The sequence below is a fragment of the Coregonus clupeaformis genome, unplaced genomic scaffold (assembly GCF_020615455.1).
Source record: "Coregonus clupeaformis isolate EN_2021a unplaced genomic scaffold, ASM2061545v1 scaf0191, whole genome shotgun sequence".
Lineage (NCBI taxonomy): Eukaryota > Metazoa > Chordata > Actinopteri > Salmoniformes > Salmonidae > Coregonus > Coregonus clupeaformis.
Genome location: NW_025533646.1, coordinates 84,962 through 108,573, shown reverse-complemented (window position 1 = coordinate 108,573; position 23,612 = coordinate 84,962). Strand labels below are relative to the sequence as shown.

General features: G+C 45.8%; 1 protein-coding gene across 1 annotated transcript in view; it reads left to right on the top strand.

Moving 5' to 3' along the window:
* LOC121580594 (AT-rich interactive domain-containing protein 4B) overlaps positions 1 to 23,612 on the top strand; it is an 88,591-nt gene that overhangs the window by 9,846 nt on the left and 55,133 nt on the right. The window contains exons 2-3 of the mRNA XM_045214043.1: positions 2,626 to 2,685; positions 12,398 to 12,508. Coding sequence (XP_045069978.1) covers positions 2,680 to 2,685; positions 12,398 to 12,508 — 117 coding nt within the window. The 5' untranslated portion in view covers positions 2,626 to 2,679. The remainder of the gene's footprint in view (positions 1 to 2,625; positions 2,686 to 12,397; positions 12,509 to 23,612) is intronic.

The following is a 23,612-nucleotide window of genomic DNA, read 5'->3' as shown; positions in this document are numbered from 1 at the left end:
GCACTCACGGTAGTCTCTCTGGATAAGAGCGTCTGCTAAATTACTAAAATGTAATTAGATCACCTGGCGAACACTTCGTGTGGCTCTCGTTGTGTTCTAGTAAACAAACACCACGGGGCTGGGGACTACTGTAATGTGATGGCCCTGGGGACTACTGTAATGTGATGGCCCTGGGGACTACCGTAAAGTGATGGGTCTGGGGACTACTGTAATGTGATGGGCCTGGGGACTACCGTAATGTGATGGCCCTGGGGACTACTGTAATGTGATGGGTATGGGGACTACCGTAAAGTGATGGGGCTGGGGACTACCGTAAAGTGATGGGGCTGGGGACTACTGTAATGTGATGGCCCTGGGGACTACTGTAATGTGATGGGGCTGGGGACTACGGTAATGTGATGGGGCTGGGGACTACTGTAATGTGATGGCCCTGGGGACTACTGTAATGTGATGGCCCTGGGGACTACTGTAATGTGATGGCCCTGGGGACTACTGTAATGTGATGGCCCTGGGGACTACTGTAATGTGATGGGCCTGGGGACTACTGTAATGTGATGGGTCTGGGGACTACCGTAAAGTGATGGGTCTGGGGACTACTGTAATGTGATGGCCCTGGGGACTACTGTAATGTGATGGCCCTGGGGACTACTGTAATGTGATGGCCCTGGGGACTACCGTAAAGTGATGGGTCTGGGGACTATCGTAATGTGATGGGTCTGGGGACTATCGTAATGTGATGGGTCTGGGGACTATCGTAATGTGATGGGTCTGGGGACTACTGTAATGTGATGGGCCTGGGGACTACTGTAATGTGATGGGCCTGGGGACTACGGTAATGTGATGGGCCTGGGGACTACCGTAAAGTGATGGGCCTGGGGACTACTGTAATGTGATGGGCCTGGGGACTATCGTAATGTGATGGGCCTGGGGACTACTGTAATGTGATGGGCCTGGGGACTACCGTAATGTGATGGGCCTGGGGACTACTGTAATGTGATGGGCCTGGGGACTACCGTAATGTGATGGGCCTGGGGACTACTGTAATGTGATGGGCCTGGGGACTATCGTAATGTGATGGGCCTGGGGACTACTGTAATGTGATGGGCCTGGGGACTATCGTAATGTGATGGGTCTGGGGACTACTGTAATGTGATGGGCCTGGGGACTACCGTAATGTGATGGGCCTGGGGACTACTGTAATGTGATGGGCCTGGGGACTACCGTAATGTGATGGGCCTGGGGACTACTGTAATGTGATGGGCCTGGGGACTATCGTAATGTGATGGGCCTGGGGACTATCGTAATGTGATGGGCCTGGGGACTATCGTAATGTGATGGGCCTGGGGACTACTGTAATGTGATGGGCAGAGCCTAAAAGTAACACCCGACACCTGCTAAATGCGGGTGGGTTTTGGCATTGTGGGTAAGATGTCTATTTCACCAGCCACGTTGGCGGGTGGTCAGAGCTCCACAGTGCGAGCATTTATTTCGTATTTGTGAATAAAAATAGTCAAGTATGATCACATTTATAGTAAAATAAATGCTGCAGTAGCTGTTTTCAAAGTATTTCTGCCGTTTTGTTTCATAGCTGGTAAATTAATCGCACAAAGTCAAAGAAATGCGAATCCTGTATAGGCTATTCCCCCTCGCGCTGCCACATTGCCTGGCTAGGGGCTGTGCGCATGTCAAATAGCTTTTTTCTGTTTGTTTTGTGTGGTGTAATTTCTTTGCAGGGAAAGTTTTTTTTTTTTTCGCTGGTAAAACAAATCAGAGTTTCTGGCAGATTTTTTAATCTACCTGCCACGGTGGCTGGTGGACAAAAAAAGTAAAATGTATGCCCTGGTGACAGGTGAAATGAAGAACACAATGTTCTTTATCTCTTAACGTATGGCACAATTTGACTGCAGGTATTTACTTAAAAAGTAGCAACAAATATTCAAATGTATAAAAAAAAGTCTAATAAATAGTTTCAACGGTATTGAAAAACCATCCCGTTGCTATTTCCAAATACCCCGGTATATACGGTATACCGCCCAGGCCTAGTCTTTTTGACAACTCAGAAGTTTCAGAAATAATGTACTCTTGGTATAAATGCTTGCCAATAACCAACTATACGTTTGGATTAATATGCATTATACATTTTGATTTGCATTAAGTGTGCTGCTTCCTTATGCTATATGTCATAAGCAGAGAACAATTCTTTCATTAAAATGTTCCTACGTGATTCAAATAAACGATACAAACATTGTCCCATTGAGTGATTTTTTTTTTAAGGGATGTCATATCAAGACCTAAAACACCCTGTTTCCTGATATGACACTGCTTTCTCCAACTCTTCCATAACTACTGTAGCTTGATATCTAGGTAAGATTGTGTGACTGTAATCCCTGATGTTGGATTGTGTACACTAGCCTGAGTGTCAGTCTGCTTGTGCCGTAATGCCAGCAATGTTTGGCATGACGAAGAGTGAAGGATTTGGCATGATGGCAAATAGACTGGCCTGGCACTCAGGCTAGTGTACACAATCCTACCTACACAGAAAGCTATTTATACAGAGTCATGGTGGAGTCTGGTCATAAACTGATGTGAGATGACTGACACGGTTTTCAAAACGTCCATTTTCAGCCACGGATTCGTTACGCTGGTCACTCAAGAGGAGCCCAGAGGACTGGTATAGAGATGAAGGTAATGCATTCCTCTACTCTACACATGATTTTATATGGTTCTTTTTAACTCATTTACTGTGGAGAAGCAATTTGCCATGTCTTCACAGATTATTTTCATGTCTGAAAAGACCTTTGTTGTATTTGTGAAGTTTATGCATTGGCAGTAATTCATGAAGTAAAAGCCTTTTACCACTGTAGACTAATGTAGGCTGAAATTCAGGAAATATGAGATTTTCTGGAAGTTTTGTAACTTTTTAACCAGTAGGTCTGAAAGAAGTGTCAAGAGCCAAAAAGGGTCCCGATAATGGTGCTCAACGTCATCACGTAATTGAGCCCCTGCAGCTGTGCAGAATGACAGTAAAAAAAAGCTCGATCCCGCCTCCCACTTTAAGCTACACAATACCCCAAAATGGCAAAGCAGAAAAGTGTTTTTTATGTTTGCAAATCTAAAAAAAAAAAAAAAAACGGAAATATCACATTTCCATAAGCATTCAGACCCTTTACTCAGTACTTTGTTGAAGCACCTTTGGCAGCGATTACAGACTCGAGTCTTCTTGGGTATGACGCTACATGCTTGGTACACCTGTATTTGGGGAGTTTCTCCAATTCTTCTCTGCAGATCCTCTCAAGCTCTGTCAGGTTGGATGGGGAGTGTTGCTGCACAGCTATTTCCAGAGCTGTGTTCAAATACTCATACTAACTGCGCTAACCATACTATTTGTGACGTACATTTATAGTATGCTAATTGTCATAGTATGGATATAGTTAGTATGCAAAAAATGTTGAGGATGTCGTACTAAATTCGCCTAAATACGAAGAATACAAGCATTGGTCACTATTTCCGTCCTTTTAGGGCCCATAATACAATGCTTCAGAAAATGGGCGTGGCTTCACAACGGTTTCAGATTTCAAGAAAATGGCAGAAAATATGCAGCTGAAATCCGACAAGAGCAGACACAAATTCACTGCTTTAACTAATTATGTTTTTAAAAAATGGTAAGAAAATGTTGACCAATGCAATAAAGTAATGACTTTTCAAATAACTTACACGTTATGTTGGCTGACAATTTATTAGCTACGCTATCCTTACGACACGCATAGCATATCATTACAGCAGTATGTACCGGTATGTTAGCTAGCTACCTAACGTTAGTTGGCTGCTAATACATGGAACTTGCCAGTATATGAACTATATGTCATTCTTAGCTTAGCTAAGTGGTACAGTCGTTGTGCGTTCTCAATGGTCATTGTTAATTCTCTCTGGCTATCTTATCTGATGGTGTGCCAGAGCGCAGAATAACTGATGAATTGACAAACGCTGAACACCCGTTGAATATGGCCAGTGTCAGTAAACGTCGGCAAAAAAATTGTTGCCAGCAGCACAGTTACAATCACCAACGCTCTGGATAACATGAAAACAGCCTAACCAGCTCTGCTAGGGCGAGTACAATGGTCAGAGTGAGGTGTTCTCTCATTTGTGACCATGCTCACCATTCATATACTCGTGGGTCAAATAAAAAAAATACAACTTGTGGGTTAGTAGTATTGAGCTAGCTAGCAATTACATTTCTATTCATCAAGATGGCCAATCTTTCTGTGGTAGCAACACTTGGTTATAAAGTTGCTTTTCCCTACCGACAACGTGGTTATAAAGTAATACAAACAGCCAACAGGATCAGGGCTTCACCGGGTAAGTGAAAGAGCTAGCGTACCTATCTAGCGTAGCCTAGATACCTAGCTAGCGTACTACCTCTATGCTAACGTTAGCTAGCTAGCGTACTACCTCTATGCTAACGTTAGCTAGCTAGCGTACTACCTCTATGCTAACGTTAGCTAGCTAGCGTAGCTAGCGTACTACCTCTATGCTAACGTTAGCTAGCTAGCGTACCACCTCTACGCTAACGTTAGCTAGCTCTAGAGCTACCGCATTTTAACTCTTCCATCTAAATAACGCTGATTTAACGCAAAAGTAACCACATTTAACATGTCTGCCAGCCAGGTCTCAAATTTCCCAGCGGACCCTTTTGTGGGGCACGGCTCTCTCAGATATCTCAATTTCTATTAGCAAATGGCCGTCACGTGATCGGGTCCTTCTCACAGGCGTCACAGCTCCGAAGTAGGCAGCTAGTGAAGGCAGACACAACTAGTGAAGGCAGACACAACTAGTGAAGGCAGACACAACTAGTGAAGGCAGACACAACTAGTGAAGGCAGACACAACTAGTGAAGGCAGACACAACTAGTGAAGGCAGACACAACTAGTGAAGGCAGACACAACTAGTGAAGGCAGACACAACTAGTGAAGGCAGACACAACTAGTGAAGGCAGACACAACTAGTGAAGGCAGACACATCTGTTTCTTTCTAGCTGGCAGAATACGGGAACTAGATTTTGTTTGTACTGTTGATATCATAGCCAAGTTTGTCACCGGTATGGGCTAGTAGATATCCTAAAGCTAGCCAGTAATGGCGGCAAGCTAAAACCGGGGAATAGAGGGAGGAGAGAATTCACTTTGTTTCGTCTGTTGCTTGATAATGTTCACTCAAATATATTTTTCCACATGTAATTGAAGAAATTAGATATTTATTCTATAAAGATTGTAGTTGTGTCTATGTTGTGAATATTGTATAAACATCTTCACTGCCGTTTTTCCTAAAACGTGAAGCACAACTTGGTGCGCATCAAATTTACAATCTTGCGTTTGGGCCTTTCCGGCAGTCTTCGTTGTTTTTATATAAATTGTACAGTTGTAAACTAATTTAATTATTTTAATTAGAGCCCATGTACTGTATATTAGTTAACGTACAGCACAAACTACAGTACCTTCAGAAAGTATTCATACCCCTTGAATTATTCCACATTTTGTTGTGTTACAGCCTGAATTCAAAATTCATTAAATATATTTTTTTCTCACCCTTCTACACACAATACTCCATAATGACAAAATGAATTTGTTTAAAATGAAATACAGCAACATTTAATTTCCATACGTATTCACACCCCTGAGTCAAATACATGTTAGATTCACATTTGGTAGCGATTACAGCTGTGTCTTTCTGGGCAAGAGCTTTGCACACCTGGATTGTAGAATATTTGCACATTTATTATTTTCAGAATTCTAAAAGCCAATTCAAATCAAAACTGTAACTAGGCCACTCAGGAACATTCAATGTTGTCTTGGTAAGCAACTACAGTCTACACTATACAGTGGGGAAAAAAAGTATTTAGTCAGCCACCAATTGTGCAAGTTCTCCCACTTAAAAAGATGAGAGGCCTGTAATTTTCATCATAGGTACACGTCAACCATGACAGACAAAATGAGGAAAAAAAATCCAGAAAATCACATTGTAGGATTTTTAATGAATTTATTTGCAAATTATGGTGGAAAATAAGTATTTGGTCAATAACAAAAGTTTCTCAATACTTTGTTATATACCCTTTGTTGGCAATGACACAGGTCAAACGTTTTCTGTAAGTCTTCACAAGGTTTTCACACACTGTTGCTGGTATTTTGGCCCATTCCTCCATGCAGATCTCCTCTAGAGCAGTGATGTTTTGGGGCTGTCGCTGGGCAACACAGACTTTCAACTCCCTCCAAAGATTTTCTATGGGGTTGAGATCTGGAGACTGGCTAGGCCACTCCAGGACCTTGAAATGCTTCTTACGAAGCCACTCCTTCGTTGCCCGGGCGGTGTGTTTGGGATCATTGTCATGCTGAAAGACCCAGCCACGTTTCATCTTCAATGCCCTTGCTGATGGAAGGAGGTTTTCACTCAAAATCTCACGATACATGGCCCCATTCATTCTTTCCTTTACATGGATCAGTCGTCCTGGTCCCTTTGCAGAAAAACAGCCCCAAAGCATGATGTTTCCAACCCCATGCTTCACAGTAGGTATGGTGTTCTTTGGATGCAACTCAGCATTCTTTGTCCTCCAAACATGACAAGTTGAGTTTTTACCAAAAAGTTATATTTTGGTTTCATCTGACCATATGACATTCTCCCAATCCTCTTCTGGATCATCCAAATGCACTTCAGACGGGCCTGGACATGTACTGGCTTAAGCAGGGGGACACGTCTGGCACTGCAGGATTTGAGTCCCTGGTGGCGTAGTGTGTTACTGATGGTAGGCTTTGTTACTTTGGTCCCAGCTCTCTGCAGGTCATTCACTAGGTCCCCCCGTGTGGTTCTGGGATTTTTGCTCACCGTTCTTGTGATCATTTTGACCCCACGGGGTGAGATCTTGCGTGGAGCCCCAGATCGAGGGAGATTATCAGTAGTGGTGTATGTCTTCCATTTCCTAATAATTGCTCCCACAGTTGATTTCTTCAAACCAAGCTGCTTACCTATTGCAGATTCAGTCTTCCCAGCCAGGTCTACAATTTTGTTTTTGGTGTCCTTTGACAGCTCTTTGGTCTTGGCCATTGTGGAGTTTGGAGTGTGACTGTTTGAGGTTGTGGACAGGTGTCTTTTATACTGATAACAAGTTCAAACAGGTGCCATTAATACAGGTAACGAGTGGAGGACAGAGGAGCCTCTTAAAGAAGAAGTTACAGGTCTGTGAGAGCCAGAAATCTTGCTTGTTTGTAGGTGACCAAATACTTATTTTCCACCATAATTTGCAAATAAATTCATTAAAAATCCTACAATGGGATTTTCTGGATTTTTTTTTCTCAATTTGTCTGTCATAGTTGACGTGTACCTATGATGAAAATTACAGGCCTCTCTCATCTTTTTAAGTGGGAGAACTTGCACAATTGGTGGCTGACTAAATACTTTTTTTCCCCACTGTACCTGGTTAAATAAAGGTGAAATAAAAAACTAAATACAATTATTATTATTACTACAAATAGAAGATTATCACTTCTCACGATGGTGCTTGTTTAGTAAAGTTAGATCAGAGCTGAATCAATGATTCATTAGTATTCTACATTACAGATCTGAATATAATAGCATAAACTCTGGTAGGTCCATGGTACATCAAAAAATCACTCATTTCTTATCTGAAGCTGAAACGTTTTTTTCCTCATGCGTTCAAAACTCAACAGCGCGCTCCACAAAACAGTATTTCAAGAAGATCTAAATTCCCATGAAACTGATTGGCATGCAGACACAGTATGGACGTCATCCCCGGTAAAACGTAAAGAATTGTCATTCACAATTGACAGTGATGGCCGATTTTTGAAATTAGGTATGCTTAACTTGGTCAAAAAATGTTTTATTGACTATGTTTGGGCACAGGCAGACCATTGCAATTGGAGGATGAATTTTATGCATAGGCCTGTTCTACAATGGTATTCAATAGGCTACATCTGTCAGTACAAAAATGTAATAAAAAAATAAAATAATTTGCGCTACCTCACCTAAGAAAATAGCACGACACCACTGAAGGGGAAGTTGGCGGGTGAACGGTGCACTTTTCGTATGCTGGGATTATTTCGTATGCTGGGATTATTTCGTATGCTGGGATTATTTTGGACGAACATGCAAAGATAAACAAATCACTTTAAGAAGTAGGTTGACAATAAGATGACAACATCATGACTGGTTGTGTTCATGCCGCATTAAAATTAAATTAAATTAGGTCTTTACTATAAAATCCATAGAAAAAACGTGCCCCCCCTCTCCAACTCAGTCGTTCTGGCGCCGGCCCTGGACAATGCTACATACAGTAGGAAAAACAAATCTTGGGAGTCGAATATCCATATAAATTACATCATGGGAGTTAAATATCCATATAAATTAAATCTTGGAAGTGAAATGGCCATATTAATTACATCTTGGGAGACAAATATATAATATTGTCAAAAAATAATATTGTGATATGTAACTGTATACATTCCCCCCCATCACTAGAATCGATGCGCTGTCATGTAAGAGTGGTATTGTGACATGCAGGGCAGCTGTTAGCTGGTTTCACTGTATTCCTGACTGCTATACAGACTAACAAGGGTCCTGAGGCCAGACTGCTATACAGACTAACAAGGGTCCTGAGGCCAGACTGACAAACTGCTAACAAGGGTCCTGAGGCCAGACTGACAGACTGCTATACAGACTAACAAGGGTCCTGAGGCCAGACTGCCAGACTGCTATACAGACTAACAAGGGTCCTGAGGCCAGACTGACAGACTGCTATACAGACTAACAAGGGTCCTGAGGCCAGACTGACAGACTGCTATACAGACTAACAAGGGTCCTGAGGCCAGACTGACAGACTGCTATACAGACTAACAAGGGTCCTGAGGCCAGACAGACAGACTGCTATACAGGCTAACAAGGGTCCCGAGGCCAGACTGACAGACTGCTATACAGACTAACAAGGGTCCTGAGGCCAGACTGACAGACTGCTATACAGACTAACAAGGGTCCTGAGGCCAGACTGACAGACTGCTAACAAGGGTCCTGAGGCCAGACGGACAGACTGCTATACAGACTAACAAGGGTCCTGAGGCCAGACTGACAGACTGCTATACAGGCTAACAAGGGTCCTGAGGCCAGACTGACAGACTGCTATACAGACTAACAAGGGTCCTGAGGCCAGACGGACAGACTGCTATACAGACTAACAAGGGTCCTGAGGCCAGACTAACAGACTGCTATACAGACTAACAAGGGTCCTGAGGCCAGACTGACAGACTGCTATACAGACTAACAAGGGTCCTGAGGCCAGACTAACAGACTGCTATACAGGCTAACAAGGGTCCTGATGCCAGACTGCCAGACTGCTATACAGGCTAACAAGGGTCCTGATGCCAGACTGCCAGACTGCTATACAGACTAACAAGGGTCCTGAGGCCAGACTAACAGACTGCTATACAGGCTAACAAGGGTCCTGATGCCAGACTGCCAGACTGCTATACAGGCTAACAAGGGTCTTGATGCCAGACTGCCAGACTGCTATACAGGCTAACAAGGGTCCTGAGGCCAGACTGACAGACTGCTATACAGACTAACAAGGGTCCTGAGGCCAGACTGACAGACTGCTAACAAGGGTCCTGAGGCCAGACGGACAGACTGCTATACAGACTAACAAGGGTCCCGAGGCCAGACTGACAGACTGCTATACAGACTAACAAGGGTCCTGAGGCCAGACTGACAGACTGCTAACAAGGGTCCTGAGGCCAGACGGACACACTGCTATACAGACTAACAAGGGTCCTGAGGCCAGACGGACAGACTGCTATACAGACTAACAAGGGTCCTGAGGCCAGACTGACAAACTGCTATACAGGCTAACAAGGGTCCTGAGGCCAGACTGCCAGACTGCTATACAGGCTAACAAGGGTCCTGAGGCCAGACTGACAGACTGCTTTACAGACTAACAAGGGTCCTGAGGCCAGACTGACATACTACTTTAGACTAACAAGGGTCCTGATGCCAGACTGACAGACTTCTAACAAGGGTCCTGAGGCCAGACTGACAGACTGCTATACAGGCTAACAAGGGTCCTGAGGCCAGACTGACAGACTGCTATACAGGCTAACAAGGGTCCTGAGGCCAGACTGACAGACTGCTATACAGACTAACAAGGGTCCTGAGGCCAGACGGACAGACTGCTATACAGACTAACAAGGGTCCTGAGGCCAGACTGACAGACTGCTATACAGACTAACAAGGGTCCTGAGGCCAGACTGACAGACTGCTATACAGACTAACAAGGGTCCTGAGGCCAGACTGACAGACTGCTATACAGGCTAACAAGGGTCCTGAGGCCAGACTGACAGACTGCTATACAGACTAACAAGGGTCCTGAGGCCAGACTGACAGACTGCTATACAGACTAACAAGGGTCCTGAGGCCAGACTGCCAGACTGCTATACAGGCTAACAAGGGTCCTGAGGCCAGACTGACAGACTGCTATACAGACTAACAAGGGTCCTGAGGCCAGACTGACAGACAGCTATACAGGCTAACAAGGGTCCTGAGGCCAGATTGCCAGACTGCTATACAGACTAACAAGGGTCCTGAGGCCAGACGGACAGACTGCTTTACAGACTAACAAGGTGTTGATCTGAGACGTGGAGTAGTGTAGGGTTGGGCGATGTCAACCTGTGTCCTATCATTTAGGCAGGTTACCTTAGTGTTCTTGGGCACGGGGACTATGGTGGTCTGTTTTTAACATGTAGGTATTACAGGCTCGGTCAGGGAGATGTTGAAAATGTCAGTGAAGACACTTGCCAGTTGGTCCACGCATGCTCTGAGTACACGTCCTGGTAGTCCCTCTGGGCCCGCGGCCTTGTGAATGTTGACCTGTTTCAAGGTCTTGCTCACATCGGCTACGGAGAGCGTGATCACACAGTCGTTCCGGAACAGCTGGTGCTCTCATGCATGCTTCAGTGTTGCTTGCCTTGAAGGGAGCATAAAAGGCATTTAGCTCGTCTGGTAGGCTCGTGTCACTGGGCAGCTCGCGGCTGGGTTTTCTTTGTAGTCCGTAATAGTTTGCAAGCCCTGCCACATCCGACGAGCGTCAGAGCCGGTGTAGTACGAGTCAATCTTAGTCCTGTATTGACACTTTGCCTGTTTGATGGTTCGTCGGAGGGCATAGCAGGATTTCTTATAAGCGTCCGGGTTAGAGTCCCGCTCCTTGAAAGCGGCAGCTCTAGCCTTTAGCTCGTTCTGTGTAGATTGTTCAAGGTAGAGTTGTGTGGTTTGTTGAACTTTGAAACCAATGGTTTTTGTTTGGCATTTTAAAGTGAAACATCCGAGTTACTGTGGAATTGTCCCGATGCGTTACCATGGACACCTAACTACGCTGTATGATTTCTAAATAACAAAGGGATATAGGATATCGACTTTATTCAGTCAGTTCCACACCTTTTATAAACTAGTCAACACTTGTTCGGTCGTCAATCAAAGCACAGTAAATAGCCTACTCCGTGGCGAAATAAAATAAATGAATGTGTCACAATCTATTAAGGTGGACTTCAACTCATCGTTACCACTTACAGAACATAGGACATGGAAATTCACTCACAGGCGACGTTGAAGACGCATCATGCTCTCCTTCCTCCGTGAAATGAACTTTGACTGCAGCCGACCACAGCGTACAAAATAGCACAGGTACCGAGAGGTAGTAGATGACTATAATGAAGCCTGCTGACTCTGTAAACTGTAGATGGCTCGTTTCCCCGAGTCCTCGCTCGTTTCCCAGAGTCCTCGCTCGTTTCCCCGAGTCCTCGCTCGTTTCCCAGAGTCCTCGCTCGTTTCCCAGAGTCCTCGCTCATTTCCCCGAGTCCTCGCTCGTTTCCCCGAGTCCTCGCTCGTTTTCCCGAGTCCTCGCTCGTTTCCCCGAGTCCTCGCTCGTTTCCCAGAGTCCTCGCTCGTTTCCCCGAGTCCTCGCTCGTTTCCCAGAGTCATCTCTAGTTTCCCTAGAGGCCCTACTATTAGCCCTGAGTTGTGGTAACCTTTTGTTCATCATTGACATGTTAGTCATTTATCAGACATTCTTATCCAGAGCCATATATCTCAGTTGTAGTAAGTACATTTTTCCTCAATAAAGTAGGGATCAGCTGTCAGTGCTGGTAAGAAAAGACAAATGCGAATGTTTAGTTGCTTAGTACGAGTGTTACATTGTCATCACAGATCTCAATGGTATTATTCACTCACTGCCTCCTCTCCCACTAATCTGTCCTGATTTTGAATCCTTTTAATCTCTTGTTCATCTCCACTAATCTGAATGGTTATTATTGACTCCCTTCCACTCAGTCTCTCCCCTCCCTCTCTCTCTCTTCAGACCCCGGAGGAGCCGCCCTACCTGACGGTGGGCACTGATGTCAGCGCCAAGTACAGAGGGGCTTTCTGTGAGGCCAAGATTAAGACTGCCAGGAAACTGGTCAAGGCCAAGGTAATCCACTGTTAACATGCCAGAGTCTGGCCTAGTGGTAGTGCGATGCAGAGTCTGGCCTAGTGGTAGTGCTGTTGGTAAGACGATGCAGAGTCTGGCCTAGTGGTAGTGCTGTTGGTAATACGATGCAGAGTCTGACCTAGTGGTAGTGCTGTTGGTAAGACGATGCAGAGTCTGGCCTAGTGGTAGTGCTGTTGGTAATACGATGCAGAGTCTGGCCTAGTGGTAGTGCTGTTGGTAATACGATGCAGAGTCTGGCCTAGTGGTAGTGCTGTTGGTAATACGATGCAGAGTCTGGCCTAGTGGTAGTGCTGTTGGTAAGACGATGCAGAGTCTGGCCTAGTGGTAGTGCTGTTGGTAATACGATGCAGAGTCTGGCCTAGTGGTAGTGCTGTTGGTAATACGATGCAGAGTCTGGCCTAGTGGTAGTGCTGTTGGTAATACGATGCAGAGTCTGGCCTAGTGGTAGTGCTGTTGGTAATACGATGCAGAGTCTGGCCTAGTGGTAGTGCTGTTGGTAATACGATGCAGAGTCTGGCCTAGTGGTAGTGCTGTTGGTAATACGATGCAGAGTCTGGCCTAGTGGTAGTGCTGTTGGTAATACGAGGCAGAGTCTGGCCTAGTGGTAGTGCTGTTGGTAATACGATGCAGAGTCTGGCCTAGTGGTAGTGCTGTTGGTAATACGATGCAGAGTCTGGCCTAGTGGTAGTGCTGTTGGTAATACGATGCAGAGTCTGGCCTAGTGGTAGTGCTGTTGGTAAGACGATGCAGAGTCTGGCCTAGTGGTAGTGCTGTTGGTAATACGAGGCAGAGTCTGGCCTAGTGGTAGTGCTGTTGGTAATACGAGGCAGAGTCTGGCCTAGTGGTAGTGCTGTTGGTAATACGATGCAGAGTCTGGCCTAGTGGTAGTGCTGTTGGTAATACGATGCAGAGTCTGGCCTAGTGGTAGTGCTGTTGGTAAGACGATGCAGAGTCTGGCCTAGTGGTAGTGCTGTTGGTAAGACGATGCAGAGTCTGGCCTAGTGGTAGTGCTGTTGGTAAGACGATGCAGAGTCTGGCCTAGTGGTAGTGCTGTTGGTAATACGATGCAGAGTCTGGCCTAGTGGTAGTGCTGTTGGTAATACGATGCAGAGTCTGGCCTAGTGGTAGTGCTGTTGGTAATACGATGCAGAGTCTGGCCTAGTGGTAGTGCTGTTGGTAAGACGATGCAGAGTCTGGCCTAGTGGTAGTGCTGTTGGTAATACGATGCAGAGTCTGGCCTAGTGGTAGTGCTGTTGGTAAGACGATGCAGAGTCTGGCCTAGTGGTAGTGCTGTTGGTAATACGATGCAGAGTCTGGCCTAGTGGTAGTGCGATGCAGAGTCTGGCCTAGTAGTAGTGCTGTTGGTAATACGATGCAGAGTCTGGCCTAGTGGTAGTGCGATGCCAGAGTCTGGCCTAGTGGTAGTGCTGTTGGTAATACGATGCAGAGTCTGGCCTAGTGGTAGTGCGATGCAGAGTCTGGCCTAGTGGTAGTGCTGTTGGTAATACGATGCCGAGTCTGGCCTAGTGGTAGTGCTGTTGGTAAGACGATGCAGAGTCTGGCCTAGTGGTAGTGCTGTTGGTAAGACGATGCAGAGTCTGGCCTAGTGGTAGTGCGATGCAGAGTCTGGCCTAGTGGTAGTGCTGTTGGTAATACTGATGCAGAGTCTGGCCTAGTGGTAGTGCTGTTGGTAAGACGATGCAGAGTCTGGCCTAGTGGTAGTGCTGTTGGTAAGACGATGCAGAGTCTGGCCTAGTGGTAGTGCTGTTGGTAATACGATGCAGAGTCTGGCCTAGTGGTAGTGCTGTTGGTAATACGATGCAGAGTCTGGCCTAGTGGTAGTGCTGTTGGTAATACGATGCAGAGTCTGGCCTAGTGGTAGTGCTGTTGGTAATACGATGCAGAGTCTGGCCCTAGTGGTAGTGCTGTTGGTAATACGATGCAGAGTCTGGCCTAGTGGTAGTGCTGTTGGTAATACGATGCAGAGTCTGGCCTAGTGGTAGTGCTGTTGGTAATACGATGCAGAGTCTGGCCTAGTGGTAGTGCTGTTGGTAATACGATGCAGAGTCTGGCCTAGTGGTAGTGCTGTTGGTAAGACGATGCAGAGTCTGGCCTAGTGGTAGTGCTGTTGGTAAGACGATGCAGAGTCTGGCCTAGTGGTAGTGCTGTTGGTAAGACGATGCAGAGTCTGGCCTAGTGGTAGTGCTGTTGGTAAGACGATGCAGAGTCTGGCCTAGTGGTAGTGCTGTTGGTATACGATGCAGAGTCTGGCCTAGTGGTAGTGCTGTTGGTAATACGATGCAGAGTCTGGCCTAGTGGTAGTGCTGTTGGTAAGACGATGCAGAGTCTGGCCTAGTGGTAGTGCTGTTGGTAAGACGATGCAGAGTCTGGCCTAGTGGTAGTGCTGTTGGTAAGACGATGCAGAGTCTGGCCTAGTGGTAGTGCTGTTGGTAAGACGATACAGAGTCTGGCCTAGTGGTAGTGCTGTTGGTAATACGATGCAGAGTCTGGCCTAGTGGTAGTGCTGTTGGTAATACGATGCAGAGTCTGGCCTAGTGGTAGTGCTGTTGGTAAGACGATGCAGAGTCTGGCCTAGTGGTAGTGCTGTTGGTAAGACGATGCAGAGTCTGGCCTAGTGGTAGTGCTGTTGGTAAGACGATGCAGAGTCTGGCCTAGTGGTAGTGCTGTTGGTAATACGATGCAGAGTCTGGCCTAGTGGTAGTGCTGTTGGTAATACGATGCAGAGTCTGGCCTAGTGGTAGTGCTGTTGGTAAGACGATGCAGAGTCTGGCCTAGTGGTAGTGCTGTTGGTAATACGATGCAGAGTCTGGCCTAGTGGTAGTGCTGTTGGTAATACGATGCAGAGTCTGGCCTAGTGGTAGTGCGATGCAGAGTCTGGCCTAGTGGTAGTGCTGTTGGTAATACGATGCAGAGTCTGGCCTAGTGGTAGTGCGATGCCAGAGTCTGGCCTAGTGGTAGTGCTGTTGGTAATACGATGCAGAGTCTGGCCTAGTGGTAGTGCGATGCAGAGTCTGGCCTAGTGGTAGTGCTGTTGGTAATACGATGCAGAGTCTGGCCTAGTGGTAGTGCTGTTGGTAAGACGATGCAGAGTCTGGCCTAGTGGTAGTGCTGTTGGTAAGACGATGCAGAGTCTGGCCTAGTGGTAGTGCGATGCAGAGTCTGGCCTAGTGGTAGTGCTGTTGGTAATACGATGCAGAGTCTGGCCTAGTGGTAGTGCTGTTGGTAAGACGATGCAGAGTCTGGCCTAGTGGTAGTGCTGTTGGTAATACGATGCAGAGTCTGGCCTAGTGGTAGTGCTGTTGGTATCACGATGCAGAGTCTGGCCTAGTGGTAGTGCTGTTGGTAATACGATGCAGAGTCTGGCCTAGTGGTAGTGCTGTTGGTAATACGAGGCAGAGTCTGGCCTAGTGGTAGTGCTGTTGGTAATACGAGGCAGAGTCTGGCCTAGTGGTAGTGCTGTTGGTAATACGAGGCAGAGTCTGGCCTAGTGGTAGTGCTGTTGGTAATACGATGCAGAGTCTGGCCTAGTGGTAGTGCTGTTGGTAAGACGATGCAGAGTCTGGCCTAGTGGTAGTGCTGTTGGTAAGACGATGCAGAGTCTGGCCTAGTGGTAGTGCTGTTGGTAATACGATGCAGAGTCTGGCCTAGTGGTAGTGCTGTTGGTAAGACGATGCAGAGTCTGGCCTAGTGGTAGTGCTGTTGGTAAGACGATGCAGAGTCTGGCCTAGTGGTAGTGCTGTTGGTAATACGATGCAGAGTCTGGCCTAGTGGTAGTGCTGTTGGTAATACGAGGCAGAGTCTGGCCTAGTGGTAGTGCTGTTGGTAATACGAGGCAGAGTCTGGCCTAGTGGTAGTGCTGTTGGTAATACGATGCAGAGTCTGGCCTAGTGGTAGTGCTGTTGGTAAGACGATGCAGAGTCTGGCCTAGTGGTAGTGCTGTTGGTAATACGATGCAGAGTCTGGCCTAGTGGTAGTGCTGTTGGTAATACGATGCAGAGTCTGGCCTAGTGGTAGTGCTGTTGGTAATACGATTTACATTTACATTTACAGTCATTTAGCAGACGCTCTTATCCAGAGCGACTTACAGGAGCAATTAGGGTTAAGTGCCTTGCTCAAGGGCACAGACAGATTTTTCACCTAGTCGGCTCGGGGATTAGAACCAGCGACCTTTCGGTTACTGGCACAACGCTCTTACCCACTAAGCTACCTGCCGCCCCCGATGCAGAGTCTGGCCTAGTGGTAGTGCTGTTGGTAATACGATGCAGAGTCTGGCCTAGTGGTAGTGCTGTTGGTAAGACGATGCAGAGTCTGGCCTAGTGGTAGTGCTGTTGGTAATACGATGCAGAGTCTGGCCTAGTGGTAGTGCTGTTGGTAATACGAGGCAGAGTCTGGCCTAGTGGTAGTGCTGTTGGTAATACGAGGCAGAGTCTGGCCTAGTGGTAGTGCTGTTGGTAATACGATGCAGAGTCTGGCCTAGTGGTAGTGCTGTTGGTAAGACGATGCAGAGTCTGGCCTAGTGGTAGTGCTGTTGGTAATACGATGCAGAGTCTGGCCTAGTGGTAGTGCTGTTGGTAATACGATGCAGAGTCTGGCCTAGTGGTAGTGCTGTTGGTAATACGATTTACATTTACATTTACAGTCATTTAGCAGACGCTCTTATCCAGAGCGACTTACAGGAGCAATTAGGGTTAAGTGCCTTGCTCAAGGGCACAGACAGATTTTTCACCTAGTCGGCTCGGGGATTAGAACCAGCGACCTTTCGGTTACTGGCACAACGCTCTTACCCACTAAGCTACCTGCCGCCCCCGATGCAGAGTCTGGCCTAGTGGTAGTGCTGTTGGTAATACGATGCAGAGTCTGTCCTAGTGGTAGTGCTGTTGGTAAGACGATGCAGAGTCTGGCCTAGTGGTAGTGCTGTTGGTAAGACGATGCAGAGTCTGGCCTAGTGGTAGTGCTGTTGGTAATACGATGCAGAGTCTGGCCTAGTGGTAGTGCTGTTGGTAAGACGATGCAGAGTCTGGCCTAGTGGTAGTGCTGTTGGTAAGACGATGCAGAGTCTGGCCTAGTGGTAGTGCTGTTGGTAATACGATGCAGAGTCTGGCCTAGTGGTAGTGCTGTTGGTAAGACGATGCAGAGTCTGGCCTAGTGGTAGTGCTGTTGGTAAGACGATGCAGAGTCTGGCCTAGTGGTAGTGCTGTTGGTAATACGATGCAGAGTCTGGCCTAGTGGTAGTGCTGTTGGTAATACGATGCAGAGTCTGGCCTAGTGGTAGTGCTGTTGGTAATACGATGCAGAGTCTGGCCTAGTGGTAGTGCTGTTGGTAATACGATGCAGAGTCTGGCCTAGTGGTAGTGCTGTTGGTAAGACGATGCAGAGTCTGGCCTAGTGGTAGTGCTGTTGGTAATACGATGCAGAGTCTGGCCTAGTGGTAGTGCGATGCAGAGTCTGGCCTAGTGGTAGTGCTGTTGGTAAGACGATGCAGAGTCTGGCCTAGTGGTAGTGCTGTTGGTAAGACGATGCTCTATTAAAACTGTTGATCAAGTTTAGACCAGGATTAACCAAACTGCTTGTGACAGCTAAAAGGTTATGTTTGGTCAGTGAGAGAATTGCCTTGTCAGATGTTCTCATCCCCACTTATGGAGCCATCACCTCAGTAGTCTCCCTTATGGAGCCATCACCTCAGTAGTCTCCCTTATGGTGCCATCACCTCAGTAGTCTCCCTTATGGAGCCATCACCTCAGTAGTCTCCCTTATGGAGCCATCACCTCAGTAGTCTCCCTTATGGTGCCATCACCTCAGTAGTCTCCCTTATGGAGCCATCACCTCAGTAGTCTCCCTTATGGAGCCATCACCTCAGTAGTCTCCCTTATGGAGCCATCACCTCAGTAGTCTCCCTTATGGAGCCATCACCTCAGTAGTCTCCCTTATGGAGCCATCACCTCAGTAGTCTCCCTTATGGTGCCATCACCTCAGTAGTCTCCCTTATGGTGCCATCACCTCAGTAGTCTCCCTTATGGTGCCATCACCTCAGTAGTCTCCCTTATGGAGCCATCACCTCAGTAGTCTCCCTTATGGAGCCATCACCTCAGTAGTCTCCCTTATGGTGCCATCACCTCAGTAGTCTCCCTTATGGTGCCATCACCTCAGTAGTCTCCCTTATGGAGCCATCACCTCAGTAGTCTCCCTTATGGAGCCATCACCTCAGTCTACTGTAGTTCCCCAATGACCCTGTGAGGAAGACCGAGAGGTGTAGAGTTCAGCTGGATGGATGGTCAGTTGGGATGATGAGGGGATCCACTCACTCTGTCTCTCTCAGTCCTGGATGGATGGTCAGCTGGGATGATGAGGGGATCCACTCACTCTGTCTCTCTCTGTCCTGGATGGATGGTCAGCTGGGATGATGAGGGGATCCACTCACTCTGTCTCTCTCAGTCCTGGATGGATGGTCAGCTGGGATGATGAGGGGATCCACTCACTCTGTCTCTCTCAGTCCTGGATGGATGGTCAGCTGGGATGATGAGGGGATCCACTCACTCTGTCTCTCTCAGTCCTGGATGGATGGTCAGCTGGGATGATGAGGGGATCCACTCACTCTGTCTCTCTCAGTCCTGGATGGATGGTCAGCTGGGGTGATGAGGGGATCCACTCACTCTGTCTCTCTCAGTCCTGGATGGATGGTCAGCTGGGATGATGAGGGGATCCACTCACTCTGTCTCTCTCAGTCCTGGATGGATGGTCAGCTGGGATGATGAGGGGATCCACTCACTCTGTCTCTCTCAGTCCTGGATGGATGGTCAGCTGGGATGATGAGGGGATCCACTCACTCTGTCTCTCTCAGTCCTGGCTGTGATAGTCAGGCCTCTTAGAAGACAGAGAGAGAAATAGAGAGCGGGACGCATATGAGCTCTCAAATCCCCCACTGCCACTCTGGATGCCAGTGCGTGTGTTGGGGTGTGTGTGTGTGTGTGTGTGTGTGTGTGTGTGTGTGTGTGTGTGTGTGTGTGTGTGTGTGTGTGTGTGTGTGTGTGTGAGAGAATCAGGCCAGACCCTTGGCCGTGTCGCCTCTGTCTGCTACACATCACACAACACAGCTCCCTGAGGGAGACATGGCATGGAGCTCAGCATCTCCTCCCCTCAGGGAGCATCTTGTCTGTCTTCTCCCGTGTGTGTGTGTGTGTGTGTGTGTGTGTGTGTGTTAGTAATTATCTTAACTGCATAATGTAACGGGAAGATATGTACTTTGCAAACGTCTGCCATAGTGTACAAGTTGTCACATTTTCAGGCGTTTTTTAATCCACCAGAAAAGACGGAACAAATTGTACAACAAATATCGTGGTTGAACTCAAATATACTAAAAAAATATATATTTTTGGATGGAATGTTTAAAAAAGGTATGTTTGTACATTTTTATCATAAATAGGACTGGTGGAGTTATGTCGCACATGCAGCTAACAAAAACATATGGAAATGTCTGCTCTACCCAAAATTACAACCAAATAATTGCAGCATTTCCGCAAAAATGGAAGAGGAAAGTGGAAGGGAGAGAAAGTAAGGAACTTGTCTGTCGGCCCTGCATTAAAGACCAAAATTGGTTAAAGAAAATTGTGATAAATAAAATAAAAAGTATACCATTTTCATTTCAGGACCAAAAGATATACAGCTGTGCCATATAGATTGGAAAATAGTTGGGAAGAGATTTACGATGTAAGATTCCATGGCAGTTGGTTTATGAACTGATACGCAAAATGACGCCGGATTCAAAACGTAGAATTTTTCTATTTAAATTATTATACTGAATTCTTGCAACCATTATAATGTTATATATATATATATGGGGGATACAACCATCCCAGCTCTGCAGATTTTGCTGCGAAGAGACATAATCATTTATTTTGGTACTGTCCATATGTAGCTTGTTTTTGGTCACAGGTCCAGGAATGGCTGAAGAATTGCAACATTTACCTGGAGCTAACCCTGCAGATAGCACTACTGGGTGATCTGAAAAGTTATAGTCAATCGATCAATAATATAATAATACTTTTAGCGGAAATGTATAAGCTGGGAGTAGAAGCCTAAGTGTTGTTGTTCATTAGTTTACTCCAATTAGGGGAAGGGTGGTAGGGTTAGCGGAAAACAATTAAGGAAAATATATTTTAAAAATATATGTGTGTGTATATACACTACCAGTCAAAGGTTTTAGAACGCCTACTCATTTAAGGGTTTTCCTTAATTTTTACTATTTTCTACATTGTAGAATAATAGTGAAGACATCAAAACTATGAAATAACACATATGGAATCATGTAGTAACAAAAAAAGTGTTAAACAAATCAAAATATATTTGAGATTCTTCAAAGTAGCCACCCTTTGCTTTGATGACAGCTTTGCACACTGTTGACATTCTCTCAACCAGCTTCACCTAGAATGCTTTTCCAACAGTCTTGAAGGAGTTCCCACATATGCTGAGCACTTGTTGGATGCTTTTCCTTCACTCTGCGGTCCAACTCATCCCAAACCATCTCAATTGGGTTGAGGTCGGGTGATTGTGGAGGCCAGGTCATCTGATGCAGCACTCCATTACTCTCCTTCTTGGTCAAATAGCCCTTACACAGCCTGGAGGTGTGTTTTGGGTCATTGTCCTGTTGAAAAACAAATGATAGTCCCACTAAGCGCAAACCAGATGGGATGGCGTTTCGCTGCAAAATGCTATGGTAGCCATGCCGGTTAAGTGTGCCTTGAATTCTAAATAAATCACTGACAGTGTCACCAGCAAAGCACCATCACACCACTTCCTCAATGCTTCACAGTGGGAACCACACATGCGGAGATCATCCGTTCACGATAATCTCCTTGTAACGATCATGCTGTTTAATCAGCTTCTTGATATGCCACACCTGTCAGGTGGATGAATTATCTTGGCAAAGGAGAAATGCTCACTATCAGGGATGTAAACACATGTGCACAGAATTTGAGCGAAATAAGCTTTTTGTGCGTCTGGAAACATGGGCCAACACCTTACATGTTGCGTTTATATTTTTGTTGAGTAGATACAGTGCATTCAGAAAGTATTCAGACCCCTTCACGTTTTCCGCATTTTGTTACATTACAGCCTTATTCTAAAATGGATTAAATAAATGAAAACCCTCAGCAATCTACACACAATAACCCATAATGACAAAGGGAAAAAAAGGTTTTAGAAATGTTTGTGAATTTATTACAAATTAAAACAGATACCTTATTTACATAAGTATTCAGACCCTTTGCTATGAGACTCGAAATTGAGCGCAGGTGCATCCTGTTTCCATTGATCATCCTTGAGATGTTTCTACAACTTGATTGGAGTCCACCTGTGGTAAATTCAGTTGACTATGCATGATTTGGAAAGGCACACACCTGTCTATATAAGGTCCAACAGTTGACAGTCTATGTCAGAGCAAAAAGCAAGCATGAGGTCGAAGGATTTGTCCGTAGAGCTCCGAGACAGGATTGTGTCGAGGCTAAGATCTGGGGAAGGGTACCAAAACATTTCTGCAGCATTGAAGGTCCCCAAGAACACAGTGGCCTCCATCATTCTTAAATGGAAGAAGTTTGGAACCACCAAGACTCTTCCTAGAGCTGGCCGCCCGGCCAAACTGAGCAATCTGGGGAGAAGGTCCTTGGTCAGGGAGGTGACCAAGAACCCGATGGTCACTCTGACAGAGCTCTAGAGTTCCTCTGTGGAGATGGGAGAACCTTCCAGAAGGACAACCATCTCTGCAGCACTCCACCAATCAGGCCTTTATGGTAGAGTGGCCAGACGGAAGCCACTCCTCAGTAAAAGGCACATGACAGCCCGCTTGGAGTTTGCCAAAAGGCACCTAAAGACTCTCAGACCATGAGAAACAAGATTCTCTGGTCTGATGAAACCAAGATTGAACTCTTTAGCCTGAATGCCAAGCGTCACATCTGGAGGAAACCTGGCACCATCCCTAGGGTGAAGCATTTTAGAAAAAAGGCTGCAACATAGCAAAATGTTGAAAAAGTGTAAGGGTCTGATTACTTTCTGAATGCACTGTGTATATATCTCATATAGCTCATTTCCAGACACATACAGTGGCTTGCGAAAGTATTCACCCCCATTGGCATTTTTCCTATTTTGTTGCCTTACAACCTGGAATTAAAATGGATTTTTTGGGGGGTTTGTATCATTTGATTTACACAACATGCCTACCACCTTGAAGATGCAAAATATGTTTTATTGTGAAACAAACAAGAAATAAAACCCAAAAAACTTGAGCGTGCATAGCTATGCTGGCCAACTACAAGAAACGTCTGACCTCTGTGATTGCCAACAAGGGTTTTGCCACCAAGTACTAAGTCATGTTTTGCAGAGGGGTCAAATACTTATTTCCCTCATTTAAAATGCAAATCAATTTATAACATTTTTGACATGCGTTTTTCTGGATTTTGTTGTTGTTATTCTGTCTCTCACTGTTCAAATAAACCTACCATTAAAATTATAGACTGATCATGTCTTTGTCAGTGGGCAAACGTACAAAATCAGCAGGGGATCAAATACTTTTTCCCCTCACTGTAGATTTGCACGCACCACTTTTCCATAATTTATGTATTAGATTTTTTTTTTAAACAAGTTATTTTTTTCATTTCACTTCACCAATTTGGACTATATGTGCATGTCCATGACATAAAATGCAAATAAAAATCCAGGTTGTAATGCAACAAAATAGGAAAAACGCCAAGGGGGATGAATACTTTTGCAAGGCACTGTATGAGATAACGGTTGACTCTGAACGTATTACTTGCCGCTGCGCAGCTTTTTAGACCGTTTCGTTATTATCAAGACTGTGGTTGTGATTTGTTTACTTGCACCACTTTGAATTCCGTTTTTAGCCCATGTTAACTGACACCTGTTATAGCAAAAGGCATAACATTTCTTTCGGAAATTCATACATTTTCCGTCACTCTCTCGCTGAAGTGCTCTGAACTCTGAGCACAGAGTAGTCTGAGTGAATTCACCCTTATTGATTCACAGTGTGAAAGCAGCTTGAGCCGTCTCTCACTTC